We start from the raw sequence: 15,952 nt of genomic DNA, 5'->3' as shown, positions 1-15,952 counted from the left end.
AGTTGCCAAAATTATGTCGGCGCCTTACTTTACTCATAGTAAAAGTATAGAGAACGAAAATGCAATGTGGCGATGGGGGAAGGGGAAGAATGATATATCAAGTTCGGTGAAGATCGGATGAAGACTTAGAGGGCGGACATTCATTTGGACGCCGACCACCCGCCGCGGGTGTTCACATAATACGCGCCGCACTTTTATAGACTGGTGTATAAAATGGGGAAGATCATTTCGTTTTGGGAAACTTTTTGACAGAATAGTTCTACGTCCATGTACAAAGCTACGGTGCCCCTAAAGTGACATGTTACACACTTTTTTCCACTTAGGTAATGAGAGGCTTTTTTTATTTCGTTTAAACGAAATCATTTCGTTTTAACGAAATAACTATTTCGTTTAAACGGAATAACAAACGGTTGGGATACGTGATGTCACGTTGTAAACGTTTAAATCGAAATGATTTCGTTTAAACGAAATAGTTTTTTCGTTTAAATGATTTCGTTTAAACGAAATAAAAAAAAGTCTCACATTACCTAAGTGGAAAAAAAGTGTGTAACATGTCACTTTAGGGGCACCGTACAAAGCCTATCAGTGCAATGTATGTGTATGGCTAAGGATAAATAACTTTCACAATGAATATTCACTTCTTCACAAACGACAATCTTATTTTGATGTGAAATATACCCGGACAATAAAATGAGTTAGTATCAACGTTAAAATATTTTAACCTTTTTGCTGCCAACAGAAAATTCAAAAGATGCCAATGTAACGTCGATGACGTCGAAAACCTTTAGAGAATCATGACGTCAGTGATTACGTTCCGGTTAATTGATGCGTTAATAGAGTTTGTTTTGCTTTGAGAAGAATAAAGTTTTTATATGGTAAATGAAACTTTCATAAAACTGGTCATAAGATAGTTGCATATGCTTAGCAGTAGATAAATGTGAAAGATATATTGTGCAACAATTTTAGTTTACTGGATTTTTAACGTCAATCTCCCATATACTTTATTGAAAATAACATATAACTTTCCTCTGTTGCTAAATATTCTAGTTACAAATCAAAATCACGTAAAGTGTAATGATGCTATAATAGAATAAGAAATGATAATGTTGTGCCAGAATAAACTGTTACTGAGAAAAAAAAACATAATCCGTTGGTAGACATTGTCTACTAGACAATACACGATATTAAACTAGAATTATTTCACTGCTGAACAAGCTCGCGATATTCGGGGATAAACTTATTTAACATAACCCTCAGGCTAACAGGGTCTATTAGAAACTACCATGGTTTTACAAATCAATAGAAATCAGTTGTGACTGCGTAATGATTTACAGACTGAGACAGATTGCCACACTTTACTGCCCTACTAAGAATGCACTTCTACTTCCCAAAATTTTTATCAAAAATATGTCTGCTTTCAGCAAAATATTTACCCTTTGAATGTATGTATGTATGTATGTATGAGTTTTTCATATTGATTAAGAAACACCTCAAGTATTTATCAAGATTATTTACAAGTGCTTTCTTAATCAATATATCATTTGGCGCTCATACAAGTAAATTCTACACGCTATATGCGTTCGTTTTTCTTTTGCCTTTAAGGCATAAAATATATGTAAAACAATAGATGGTACACTCAACATACAACACCTGCTTAAATATTGCCATCATAATATTAAAGATGATTCACTTAGCTATATGTATCGAACCAGTGCAGTTACTACATCCTGTGTAAAACTGCAAAAACAAAAAACACCCCCACCACTCCCACCCCCACCCCCCCAAAAAATACAAAAAAACAAACAAACAACAGTTTATCTTTATTGGGATTTAACGCCATTTCTCAAGAAACTTTAAGTTAAAGTATGATCTTTGATAAAGACACCTCTGAGGTGCGAATACCCCGTTTTAAAAACACTATTTTCTTTCTCATTTAATTCATAGTAAATGAAATTAGTTTATACTAATTCATTTAACGTCGATTGTGAAACAAGCTCTACAATTTATACTAATCACTATCGACAACTCATTCCTGATTGAATCCATCGCCGTGATGGTATGAGAGAAGAGAAGCCAGTTTCTCTTCTAATGCTGAGCGTTAAGCAAGCGAGCTACTGGTACCATTATTCACGTCTTTGGTGTAACGTGGCCGGAGGTCGAACATCTTCGCGCACTCGAAGCGGACGCTCTACCACTAGACCATCGAGGCGGTTAAATTAACTTTTCAAACATTTCTTTGCAACAAATAAATTTCCATCTCGCTCTAGAAGTTGCATTGAGCATACGATGCAATGAAATTTATTTTGATGATTTGATTGGTTTAACCATATTTTTCAACTGCATTTTATATAAATACGGTGTTAAGTTAACATTAACAGTGTGTATAGCAGCTACTGTACATGTAGTTCTTAACCGCCTCGGTAGCTTAGTGGTAGAGCGTCCGCTTCGAGTGCGGGAGGTCATGGGTTCGGTCCCTGGCCGAGTCATACCAAAGACGTAAAAAATGGTACTAGTAGCTTCCTCGTTTGGCGCTCAGTATTAAGAGGATAGTACTAGGACTGGTCAGCCCGGTGTCAGTATAATGTGACTGGGTGGGGTATCATGTCACGTGTCTACGGTGTGATATTCCAGTGAGGCAGCACTATAAAGCTGGGCATTGTGCTCACTGCTACAAGCAGACACCGTCGTTCATATGACTGAGCAATTGTTGAGAAAGACGTTAAACCCGAACACACGCATGTAGTTCTTATACTCTCTGCGTGTGACTGAAAGAATTTTTCCACATGAATCAGAGGTGGACAACGAGTGATACATAAATCACCAAGTAGAGAGAATATGTATCGACCAGGATGTAAACCTTCAACTTCTTGATTTTAAGTGTTTTATTTTATTTTCCTGTTGAGCTAAGAAGACGGAAGAGATGTATTGTTATAAGGAAACCTATTTTCCATTTATCTGATCTTTCTTCACCTTGACCAGGATGTCAACCTACAACCTCTTGATTTTAAGTATTTTGTTTTTTCCTTTTAAGCTAAGTAAATGGTAAAGCTGTATTGTAATAAAGATTCACCTCGACCAGGACGTCAAGCTGCAACTTTCTGATTTTAAGTATCCCCAAATTTGCGTAAACTATACAAGAACCGCTACTCTTGTCGGTATTGATTTTTGCCATGTGTCCGTTGCAAGGTGGCAGTAACGTACCTAGGATACAGTATGGGTCCATGGGCATATGCACTTACATTTATTAAAATTATAATGTTTTCTTAGGAAAAAATGACAAAGCCATTTTGAAAAAATTTTGCTCTGTGACAATGAGCATCTACAGTAGTTTATGAACAGTTTCCACTGCATTGCTACCAGGTCCGTATTTTTTCAAAACAATATTTCTTTATCATGATTGGCCGCCTTTTCGCAAGAGATTAATTTCAGAAACCTTACTTGTAAATCTACATGTTTACGTATTGTGAATGCTAGAGTAGGTAATACTGACAAATACACTTATTTTTCCCATAACGGATCATCAGTTATTGTCTACCTTCTAGGGCATGAGCGCAATTTATCTTTGTTAAGATATTTTACAATCGGGTCATTTAATGAGTGGAGTGACCACGCTCCGTTACATTTTTCTTTACATTGTAATAATAATACGCACGTTGGGGACCTAGATAACACGTGCAGGCTCTGCGATTCTGAAGAACTAGGCTCTGAGCAACGCTTTTTACTTAAATGTACCTTTTTAGTAGGGAAGGAAGCTGCTATTTATCTGATAATGTCCATTGTGTAGCAAAATACTATCGAGCCACGCTGAAATATAACTCACTAAGCTAAGTAAAGTTGTTTTCATTATTATGTCAAGTTTTAAATACTCGGCAGTTTAAATAAAACATCACTACCTACTGGTTTCTTAAATACGTCTGCTTTTTCCCAATTTATGAACTCCATAGAATCATCATACTACACAAAATAATACGAGTCATAGCATATTAACCAAAATTGCAACACGAACTATTTTCTTTTACTACAATGAAATAGTAAATTATGAAGGCATTAGGTCATTGTGAATTGCTATTTAGGCTGTACGCCACTGTGAATGGCTGTGCCTTGTCAGTACATTGAAAGTTCTGTCACTATGTCATGTCAGTTGTTCTAAGATATTTTCATGATGATTTCAATTTATATGGATAGTTTATTGTACTTGCTACTTCCTTATATGTATATTATGTCAATTGTTTTAAAATATTTTCATGATGACTTCTATTATATGGATTGTTCATTGTACTTGTTAGTACCTTATATGTATTATTATATTGTGGTCAGTTTAGCACACTCTATCAACTGATGTATGATATGTGAACATCTTAGATGAAATAAATCTATCGATTATAATTTTATATTCTAGAATCCTGTCGAAAACAAAATTAGCACAACATTCATCAGTAAAAAAGGTGCTGCCGGAAGTGTTATTGTAGCTTCAATCTTGGATGCAGTTCATTCCAATGTTGTAATATGTTTACCTTGGGGGAACTGTCTAAATTTCCTCCGCTATGTACATTGTATTGACAGGAAATCATCATAGCCTCACGGAACTGCCTAAGTTCCCTCCACTATGTACATTGTATTGACAGGAAATCACCATAGCCTCACGGAACTGCCTAAGTTCCCTCCACTTTGTACATTGTACTGACGGGAAGTCACCATAGCCTCACGGAACTGTCTAAGTTCCCTCCACTATGTACAATGTGAACAAACTACAAAAACAAACGTTTCTCATTGTACTTGACACAAAGTCACTATAGCCTCGCAGAATTGCCTAAGTTCCCTCCGCTATGTACATGGTATTGACAGGAAATCACCATAGCCTACCGGGAACTGTCTAAAGTACCCTACGCTATGTACATGGTATTGACAGGAAATCACCATAGCCTCACGGAACTGCCTACGTTCCCTCCACTATGTACATTGTACTGAGGGAAGTAACCATAGCCTCACGAAACTGTCTAAGTTCCCTCCACTATGTACATTGTACTGACGGGAAGTCACCATAGCCTAACGGAACTGTCTAAGTTCCCTTCACTATGTACAATGTAAACAAACTACAAAAACAAACGTTTCTAAATGTACTTGACACAAAATCACCATAGCCTCACAGAATTGCATAAGTTCCCTCCGCTATGTACATTGTATTGACAGGAAATCACCATAGCCTCTCGAAACTGTCTAAATGTCCTCGTCGGTATGTACATTGTGAACAAACTACGAAAAGAAACGTTTCTCATTGTATTTTACACTAAGTCACCATAGCCTCAGAGAATTGCCTAAGTTCCATCCGTTATGTACATTGTATTGATAGGAAATCTCAGTAGCCTCACGGAACTGCCTAAGTTCCCTCCACTATGTACAATGTGAACAAACTAAAAAAAACAAACGTTTCTCAATGTACTCGACACAAAGTCACTTTAGCCTCACAGAATTGCCTAAGTTCCCCCGCTATGTACATTGTATTGACAGAAAATCACCATAGCCCCCCGAAACTGTCTAAATGTCCTCCGCTATGTACATTGTATTTACAGGAAATCATCATAGCCTCACGGAACTATCTAAATTTCCTCCGCTATGTACAATGTGAACAAACTTCAAAAACAAACGTTTCTCATTGTGCTTGACACAAAGTCACCATAGCCTCAAAGACTTGTCTAAGTTCCCTCCGCTATGTACATGGTATTGACAGGAAATCACCATAGCCTCACGGAACTGCCTAAGTTCCCTCCACTATGTACATTGTATTGACAGGAAATCACCATAGCCTCTCGAAACTGTCTAAGTTCCCTCCGCTATGTACATGGTATTGACAGGAAATCACCATAGCCTCACGGAACTGCCTAAGTTCCCTCCACTATGTACATGGTATTGACAGGAAATCACCATAGCCTCACGGAACTGCCTAAGTTCCCTCCACTATGTACATTGTATTGACAGGAAATCACCATAGCCTCACGGAACTGCCTAAGTTCCTTCCACTATGTACATTGTATTGACAGGAAATCACCATAACCTCTCGGAACTGTCTAAGTTCCCTCCACTATGTACATGGTATTGACAGGAAATCACCATAGCCTCTCGAAACTGTCTAAATGTCCTCCGCTATGTACATTGTATTGACAGGAAATCATCATAGCCTCACGAAACTGTCTAAATTCACTCCGCTATGTACAATGTGAACAAACAATAAAAACAAACGTTTCTCATTGTGCTTGACACAAAGTCACCATAGCCTCACAGAATTGCCTTAGTTCCCTCTACTTTGTACATTGTATTGACAGGAAATCACCATAGCCTCACGGAACTGTCTAAGTTCCCTCCGCTATGTACATGGTATTGACAGGAAATCACCATAGCCTCACGGAACTGCCTAAGTTCCCTCCGCTATGTACATTGTATTGACAGGAAATCACCATAGCCTCTCGGAACTGTCTAAGTTCTCTCCGCTGTGTACATGGTATTGACAGGAAATCACCATAAGCCTCACGGAACACTGCCCAGATGTTCCCTCACTATTTGTACATTGTATTGACAGGAAATCACCCTAGCCTCTCGGAACTGTCTAAGTTCCCTCCACTATGTACATTGTACTGACGGGAAGTCACCATAGCCTCACGGAACTGTCTAAGTTCCCTCCACTATGTACAATGTGAACAAACTACAAAAACAAACGTTTCTCATTGTACTTGACACAAAGTCACCATAGCCTCACAGAATTGCCTAAGTTCCCTCCGCTTTGTACATTGTATTGACATGAAATCACCATAGCCTCAAGAAACTGCCTAAGTTCCCTACGCTATGTACAAAGTAAACAAACTACGAAAACAAATATTTCTCATTGTACTTGACAAGAAGTCACCATAGCCTCACAGAATTGCCTAAGTTCCCTCCGCTATGTACATTGTACTGCCTAGAAATCACCATAGCCTCACGGAACTGCCTAAGTTCCCTACACTATGTACAATGTAAACAAACTACCAAAACAAACATTTCTCATCGGACTTGACAAGAAGTCACCACAGCCTCACAGAAATGCCTAAGTTCCCTCCGCTATGTACATTGTATTGACTGGAAATCACCATAGCCTACCGGAACTGTCTAAGTACCCTACGCTATGTACATTATGATCACTGTTAACGTTTCCACGTATGAAATAAAACATTTTATGGACACGTTGCATCATAGAATTATTAAGTTCCCTCCGTTACGTACAGTGTGGATTCGATACACTGTAGAATAAGTACAGGTAATATCTAAGCTTAAATTACATTTTATATTACGTGTAATATCGCAGAAATTACGGAGGTTCGGTTAAAAGTATGTCGATTAATTCTGTTAACGTTCGATTCTGATAGCTAAAACTTTACTTCTAATCCTCATTGAATCGAAAATATTGTTTTTGACATTCACCTTAACAAGGATTGCTGACTTTCTGAGAGCTCTAAACCTTCGTCTATAAACTCTTTTTTTCACTTCATTTTTGTGAATCAAAAAAGGCCTGAAAGAAGAACTGGGCCACTTGGGACAATAAGAGTACCCGCACCGTTACAAAACTGTCAATGAGACAACGTTCTCGGTTTAACTTAATCGGCGGAACTAACCAATAATTACATTTTCCCCATGACTGGGTAAAAGCGTCCACTGCCCCAGATTCAAAATCTACAAGTCTGGAATTGTTACTAGAGATTTTCTTGCTTCTTAAGGTAGCAAACCTATCCACGTCGTGTGGGCCCCACAATTTGTCTAAAAACAAGAAAAACTCTTGAGATACTCCCCATTCGTCTGTACAACTTAACTTGATAATGTCGTCTGCTACTTGATTAAATTGTCTAGGTAATTATTGAATACGTAAATCTATGTTGAAAAAGAACAGAAGTCAAAAATGTCCCTAAGCATTTTGTAACTCGAGCTTAAAGCTACCTGACTGATTTATGTGGATACAAGAACGAGAATCCGAAAACAACTTAAGATACTGTCCTCTCAGGGATTCTCCGTATGCCCTAAGAGCCAGTTTTACGGCGCGCAATTCTCTCACAGTGAAGCGTTTGCCTTTCTCAAGATCGGACCAAACGCCACGGAAAACGCTGTCTTGGCAGTTTACTATATAAGAACCTGCGACAGAGCTTGAAGCGTCAGAATAAACAATAGTTCTTGTAGGCCTATATCTGTAAGAAACGTTTTGCTCCTTTTAATCAGATTATCTATCCAAAATCTTATTCCGTCTAAACAAAGATTGTCTGATGGAATATTGAAACTGAAATCCCAAGTCTTACTGTTTTCTGTCTCCTTATACAAGTACATACTCATTAACCTGGTAAGCTTGCCGAGAACCGGTGACATGGAGGTAATTTTACCCGCGCATTGAATCTTCTAGCAGATACGGATGGTAACCAGTCTAGAACAGTTTGTAAGGTGGTGAGGCAGTCATTAATTTGCCTGTCAGGGATACTAATGGAAAAGTCTAAGCTGATGTGTACTTGGACGTGGCTGGGACGGCCTGGCCTCGAAGTTGACCTCTGGCGGTACACTCGTGGCAGAAGTGACCCCTTTTCCCACAGGAAAGACAGATTGCGGCGTCTCCTGAAGTTCCAGTGTAGCGTGAGGTATGAAAAGTAGAACCCGTCGGTTGCACATACTGTTCGGCATGAAGGTTGCTCTGCCCTTGGTAACTGTTAGGTTTCCCCATGAAATCAAATAAACGATTGTTAGCATTGTAATGAGTACTGCAAGGAACAGAAGTGGATTCCTCAGACTTAAGTCTCTTGAGAGCTCTTGCCTCTGCTTGCTTGATCCTTTTTTCATCATCGCTCTCTGAATCAAGCTGAGGTATTTCATACTCGAAGACTGTTGCCCAGCCTCCAGGGGAAGTTTCTGCCAAAGTCACCAACTTATTTCTATGTTTAAGTTTTGACACAGTTCCGTCGAGTGTATCTCCGACTTCTTGCGGCAAAAGATGTTTATAATTCAGAACCACTTCTATTCCCTTTAGAATGTCTGTGTTAAAATTCGTATTGTATTTTGTTAAACTCTTTCTTGAACTGCACAGGTGGCTTTTTTGTATCTTAACAAAAGTTTTTTAAAATTATTTTAGGGTTTATATATGACTTTATTTAAGAAAAACATTATAGCAAAAGAGAGTTTTACCACTATTTATACACGATTGGCGGTTCGGGCGTAATAATTTCACAAGTGCACGCGCAGCTCGAGTGAAATTATTTGTACGACGTATTACCAACCGGGTTGGAATCTACATGACTTTCGATTTAAATTATATATAAAAAGTGACCCCCCCCCCCCCCCCCCCCCCCACCAAAAAAAAAAAAAAAAAAAAAAAAAAAAAACAACAAATAAACAAGGCCTTCTTACTATAGTTTTGCATTTTCTGAAACATGTATTGAACATATTCACCGAAAAGACAAAAACTTAATATATATATATATATATCTTTAATCTATTCATTACGTATGATGTATCTTGTTTGGAAAAATATTGCTATGAAAGAAATTCATTTGTATTTTTCGAAATACTGCAATAGAATACATTTGTATATCTATAAAAATTGACTCTGACTTTTCCTGAATGTAGGTACTGCTACTACTGAAACATTATAGAAACTGTTTTTAAAACCCGCGCCTTGTTTTAAGTGTTATTGTTAAAATTATAAGAATACAGGATGCAAGTGAAAATCTGTTTTATATTGTTATCAAAATTATTTTCGGCATTTCGTTTGCACAGATAATCAAGATTCAAAGCCTTTTCTAGTCATTATTATTTCCAGTTATTCTTTATATTTTCGGTAATTTAAGCAGAACAAGTCAGAAAGTATTTCAATGACCATCTTTTATTCTTTTACATTTAATACACGAAATGACATATAAAATGATTAAGAGTTGTATAAAACTAACGTGTATGTTCCTTTAACATTTCAAAACTCAACAGAGTACATTAAATTGTTTTGTAATACATTCAAATAGCAATTCTGCTATATAGAAATGGCATTAAAAAGAAAATTGCACATATGTTTGGGATAAAAGTAATGTTAACAGTTTATTAACATACAAAGATTATGCTAATCTAAAAATACATGTCCATTCCTTTCACAAAATGTCACAAATAAAACAAAATGACAGTATTATAAAAAAAATGTAATACAAATACATTACCCCAAATACAAATACACTTTTACGATTTGTTATGACAACTAAAACTTAAAAAATATCACACCACCGGATTCGATCATTCATTGTCGTAGATTATGCTCTTATTGTTTTTTGAAAATTCATGAAATACATTTTTCTTTATGAAGGCACATTGGTTCTAGCTCTCGCTTCGTCTTGTCTGAAAAGATAAAACATCACAACAATAATTAAAAGGTGATCATGCTATTGAAATGTAATGCATTAAATGTAATTTAGTGATTCAATGCAATGAATCATCTGGTGATTGTTCATAATTTTACAAATTATAGGGACTGAATGATAGGAGAGGTTGTGCAATGTGGATTAACGTGCATGTATATTTGAACTTCCTTGTAACAATTTTCCGATCAATTCACGGGCTAATCGTGTCCAGTAAATGGTTTTTCTGTTCTGGAATAGACCCTTTTCCCATTCCGTGGTTACATGCAGAGTTATCTGTACATTGTTATCCAAAACGAGGCGCAGACTGCCGGGTGGACATATTGATATATTGTAATAACCGTTCTTTCTAATAAAATATCGGACAAAATTGAATTTTATTCTTGGTTTTATTTTTTAAAGACTTCTTCACACATTTCCTGCCGGTTGGTTCCATAATGAAATGAATAAAAACTTCTATATATATTCATTATATTTTCAGTGAAAGTAAAAGCTTAAAATCCGCACTAAAGAGCTAATACAAACAATGAGAAGATGTGTTTGATTAAATGATTAAAAGGACAGTCAGCGCTCTATAATGTAATTTGGTATTATATACATAATGATTCAATTAATTCTCTTCTTTTGTGCTCGATTATGATAAAGATCTTGACAGCATGTGGGACGGTCTTCTTGATTGACATCAGATGGTTTTCTGATTACTGTGACCAATTTGCAAGTATTTATTTAAAGCTGGAAAATGTCTCCAGATGTATGCCTCTTTTAAAAGTACCTTCATTTGTAAGTAATTTTAATAACTAAACAGTAAAAGTCAATAAGGCGGTTAAGCGAGTCTAGGCGATGCGTTTTAGAAGAAAATTCACGCAGTGTATAGAACAGCCAAAATGTGGTAAAATATATGTTTAGATGCATCTGCACTCAGAAAATTGTAACATACTAATAAAATATCAAATTATTAACATTATTATGCTATATATAGTCAGATAACTGCTTGCATTTAGATTCTCAACAACCTAGAATATTTTACAGTTATGCGAAAACTTTCTTTCTTTTACATTTTCGCACGACTGATACAAGGAATTGTCAAAATGTAGACTAACCACCAAGGCACAACAATATTTTACTTGTAACTGTATATAAAAGTGAATAGTTTTGTCGGCTAAAGTGAGGGGATCATGCAGTTGAGAATAAACCCATGCGGTGTCATAGTTCTTCCTTGCTGAATAAAATGGACATGTCGGTTGAAAAGCTATTAAATGCTGGTTATAATCCGATATCTTTGCATTTATTGAAAAGTGATATTCAACTTGATTTTAATTTAATTCAAATTCCAGTTAAAAGTCAGAAATCCGAAACCTGGTTCCATAAATCAAGGATAACTAGAACAGTAGTAATTTACTGCGAAATCTGGTATATACAAAATTGAGCATAAGTATTCAAAAAATGATAAAAAAAAACGAAAAAAAGCGTTGTAAAAATATCTAATAGACACAAATTTATAGCAACTGAAAAGGCCGTGGCGGACTGAAAGCATTTCAGCGCCTTTTCCTCGTAAAATCTTATTAGTATTTAAATTAGTCTAAAGAATAGAGGGATTAAAATTTTGAATATCAACTACCTATTTTGAAAAATAGCAGTGATTTGAATGTCAGAGCACTGTGTCGCACTTATGTAGTTCAGATATCTATCAATTTTGACCAAATTAAAAATTTACATTTAAGATTTCTTCTTTATTGACTTTTAAGGAACTCAAGAACAATGACTTTTCTGTAGGAATAGTAAATTATTTTGTCAAGCAACGTCCTATCGTTTCATTTTCATGATCACTCTGTTCTGATCCGGCAGTCTGCGCCTCGTTTTGAAAATGCGGGATTTGGCGAGAAATCCCGAGAATGCTAAATTCGTCGAATGGGAAACTGGTCTATTGTTCTTAAGAACACTTACCGTTCATTACACAACGTACAATGACCCCCTCCAAAAGCCTCCACATTTTTCACTGTTTGCCCCGGCACAGTTATAACTGCATTCGCTGTCATCTTTCTGCTGGTAGTCGCTGATGTTATTTCCACAAAAACATTGACTGGAGTACTGAAAACAGAATTAAATCACAAATTAAATGTTTTTGTAAGAGTTTTATACTGGGACGCTTACCTGGGTTTTTACTCACTTATCAAATGACATACGTCTGTTTAAAATATGTAAACGAATTCTGTATGATATTCCTGTTTTACCGATTATAAAGTTCTAATAGAAACGATAAAATGTCAATAATGTCAATTTTTAAGGATAGCCCGGCTTTGTGTTTGTGTGAGATTCAGCCATTATTAAACGATTACTAGAAAATTGGATTTTAACTAATGAATAAACTCTCATTTGTTCTTTAAAAGTAATATTGAAAGAACACTGTAACAGCTCTTGACGTTGCATTTTATAAACCTGTGTTAAAGCAAATCTTTTCCCAGCGTCCTTGCAGAACTTGAGGCAGGTCTCAGTCGTCATTTGGCTACTACTGGTGCTTGGACCTTCAAGAATTCTGCCTGGGTTATCAACGAAACATCCAATATAGTCTGAAATTTTAATTATTCTCGGTTTGTGTTTTAAAAAAATAATACTAATACATATCTATTTTACTATATCAAACAAATTCTGTTCTGATCTTTTCTTTCAAATGATTTCCTTTTATATTTGATTTGTACGATCAAAATGTTTAAGATTTAAATAATTCGTATATAGGACATGTTATGTTTGTTTTTAATTGCATAATGAATGAGATAATCATACAAATAAACTATCTTGGAAACTAAAATGGACGCGTTCAGAAAGTTAGAAAATAAAAGACGTTGCAGTTGCAAACCACTTTAATTCAGTTTCTTTGTTGCTTATCATAATACGGAAGTTTAGGATAACTTTTTATCTTATCATATTTTTTTTTTGTTTTATCACTTTGTATATTGAACTATGGATATAAAAAATATACCGTTTCACGGGTTACAAATATTCCATTGAAATATAATAAATATTAAGTTTGTATGTATAGTTTTTGTTAGTGACAGCCGCGTTCAATTTACTAGTCCGTATGTACTAGATACTTTAACCAGCTTTAAATAAGTACCACGATAAGAAGCAATCAGTTGACGAAATAAATATATTCTCTTACTGTTTGTTGCATACACGGATATCTTCCAAAATCCACCACACTTTTGGCTGGAATCTCCTGCACAGTTAGTAGAACATGCACTGTCTGGATGTTTTGTGTAACCTCTTTTTAGTCGTTCACCACAGAAACATTGGCTAGCATACTGAATACATAATAAAACAATATTTGAGCCGCACCATAAGAAAACCAACATAGCGCATTTAGTACTGTTCGCTTTCAAACCGTCTACTGCAATTAGAGAACCCGTTAGCAAACAGTATGGATCCGGATGCGAGGGCTGGTCTGGATATATGCTGGTCGCAAATGCACTATGTTGGTTTTATCGTGATGCGGCTTATTTATAGTTATAACGGAATAAAGAAGTTGAAAAGGTTTTATTAACGTGTGTTTGAATTTGTATAACATACAAATTTTATACAGTGTAGAACAGTATTTTTTTATTAAGTCTTGAAGTATGTAAACAGATACAGATTATAATTTATCATATATTTAGAAGGCCTGTTATTTCCTTCTGTTTCTTTCAATGTCGAATATTTCACAAATGTATGCACCTTGTAAGGGATTGCTGCGTTAACACGAAATTCAATAAAAGTTTAATGTCATTGTAGACATTCATGTATCTCTAGATTATAAGAGTAATATAAAGTTATTTTAAATGCGAAAAAAGATATAAAATTTTCTTTTATCACTATTTTCATGAAGATATTTATATATACAAATGTATATAACAAACGACTATATGACCTAAAAGTGACCCTAATATTTACAATATCTTGTATAATATGAGCAGTGTTTTCACATTTTAGATGATTCACATAAAGAAAACAGATGGGCCTTCTGGTTAGCGAAGTGGCCATAACAAACAAGGTTTTTTTTACACACAATACACAATAGAAAATATTGTGGACAACTTACAGAAAACTATTGTAAAAGTAGTTATTTTCTTCAGACGTAAAAAACCCACAAAATGAGGGAAGGGATAACGGAACTTACCTCAACACCACCGAAGTTGACGCCCTCGTAACTGCAAGTTTGTACGCATTTTTCCACCGTCATGCTGGCATCTGAGGAAAAATTTCCTCCCAATATTCTATTGCTTTTGTCTTCGTAACATCCAACATAACGGTAAGCTGAAAATATAATTGCTTATATACGTTTTTTTATGCTACCTTTGGTAATTCGGTCCATTTATTTATGTTTTATTTATTGACTTTAACTGTTTTGTCCTAACAAGCTGAATTTCTTATATTTTCTGTAGCGCTAGACCAAATAACTAGCTATTTACTATTGTCAAATCCCAAAAGTAAAATATACAAAAAAGCAAAAGCACAGATTTATTCTGAAATAAATTTCCTACCGTATGTAGTTGATGCGTATACAACCAGCATAATTGCTGCAATAAAAAATCTTTCCATCTTTCTTCTTGTACACGTTTTAATATATTTATCCTCAGTTATTATATAGTCTTAGAATTCTATAAAGCTATAGCTAACATTAGCTCTTATATAGATCACCAGGATCCTGTTTGTTTATTTTACTGACGTAAGTAAATGTTTTTTTTCAACCTTTGTTTTTAGTTTTCTTTTCTGGTGTTGGTTTTTCGTAGAAAATTCACCTCAATCGTATATACATTTTAAGGATAACTAATTTATAAATACATAAACAAAAGCTAGAAATGACTAATTGACAACCGAAGAGCGTTACATGTTTTGTGAATGGAAAAGTATAACGTAACCTCAACTGACTATTTAGTGTACATTTCGCCAATCGAGTAACCACGTAAAAAAGCTTACGTTTTTTTCAATGTTTTTATTACTTGGACAGCTTTGTTTTTTAAATATTCTCTTTTGTTCTTGTCTATACAGCGTATCCAATGTATGCTCTAGTTTATATTCATTTGAATGAAATAAGCTTTTGCAATGTTTTTCGCTCATATTCATGAGAAGAATTAAAGACCCACTCTTCCCCTAGCACCGGCTGAAGGTGACTTCTGTTATAGTAAAAATAAATCTTCTCTACAATCCAAAAGGACGGCAAATATTACAACCGTCCAAGTACGGGGAGACTCTTTACAACCGCGGCACGACACTAAAAGGCTTGAGGTAGAATGCGCCCCAAATCTTTTGCCGAATTTCGTCCTGAAATTTATACTGTACAAAATTCAGGATATATGCGATTGAGTTCCGATTTTATTTGTCGCCATTTTGATCGAGTTTTTTTTTTTGCTATTGCGTCAGAAACATAGCCCCTGATGTCACTTTTCATGCAACGCCTGGTTCCGAAATAAAGAAAGAGCCTGCATCTTACCATTTGGTCCGAAAAGTGCAAAACATGATTGATTTGTTTTATGACCACCATAATTTCTCTACTTCAAGACTGTCCTTTCTTAACTGTATTT

General features: G+C 35.6%; 1 protein-coding gene across 1 annotated transcript; it reads right to left on the bottom strand.

Annotated features, from left to right (window-relative positions):
- Positions 1-12,322: 12,322 nt before the first annotated feature.
- LOC123566284 (uncharacterized) lies at positions 12,323-15,071 on the bottom strand. Its single transcript, XM_053550390.1, has 5 exons — positions 14,912-15,071; positions 14,548-14,684; positions 13,555-13,696; positions 12,834-12,964; positions 12,323-12,485 (listed from the first exon to the last, which is right to left on the bottom strand). Exons 1-5 carry the CDS (start codon positions 14,967-14,969, stop codon positions 12,348-12,350), a joined length of 606 nt encoding a protein of 201 aa, XP_053406365.1. The 5' UTR covers positions 14,970-15,071; the 3' UTR covers positions 12,323-12,347.
- Positions 15,072-15,952: the final 881 nt, after the last annotated feature.

This window comes from Mercenaria mercenaria, chromosome 8, assembly GCF_021730395.1.
Source record: "Mercenaria mercenaria strain notata chromosome 8, MADL_Memer_1, whole genome shotgun sequence".
NCBI lineage: Eukaryota > Metazoa > Mollusca > Bivalvia > Venerida > Veneridae > Mercenaria > Mercenaria mercenaria.
Note: the sequence above shows the minus strand (reverse complement) of the source record. Positions and strands in the feature narration are given on the sequence as shown.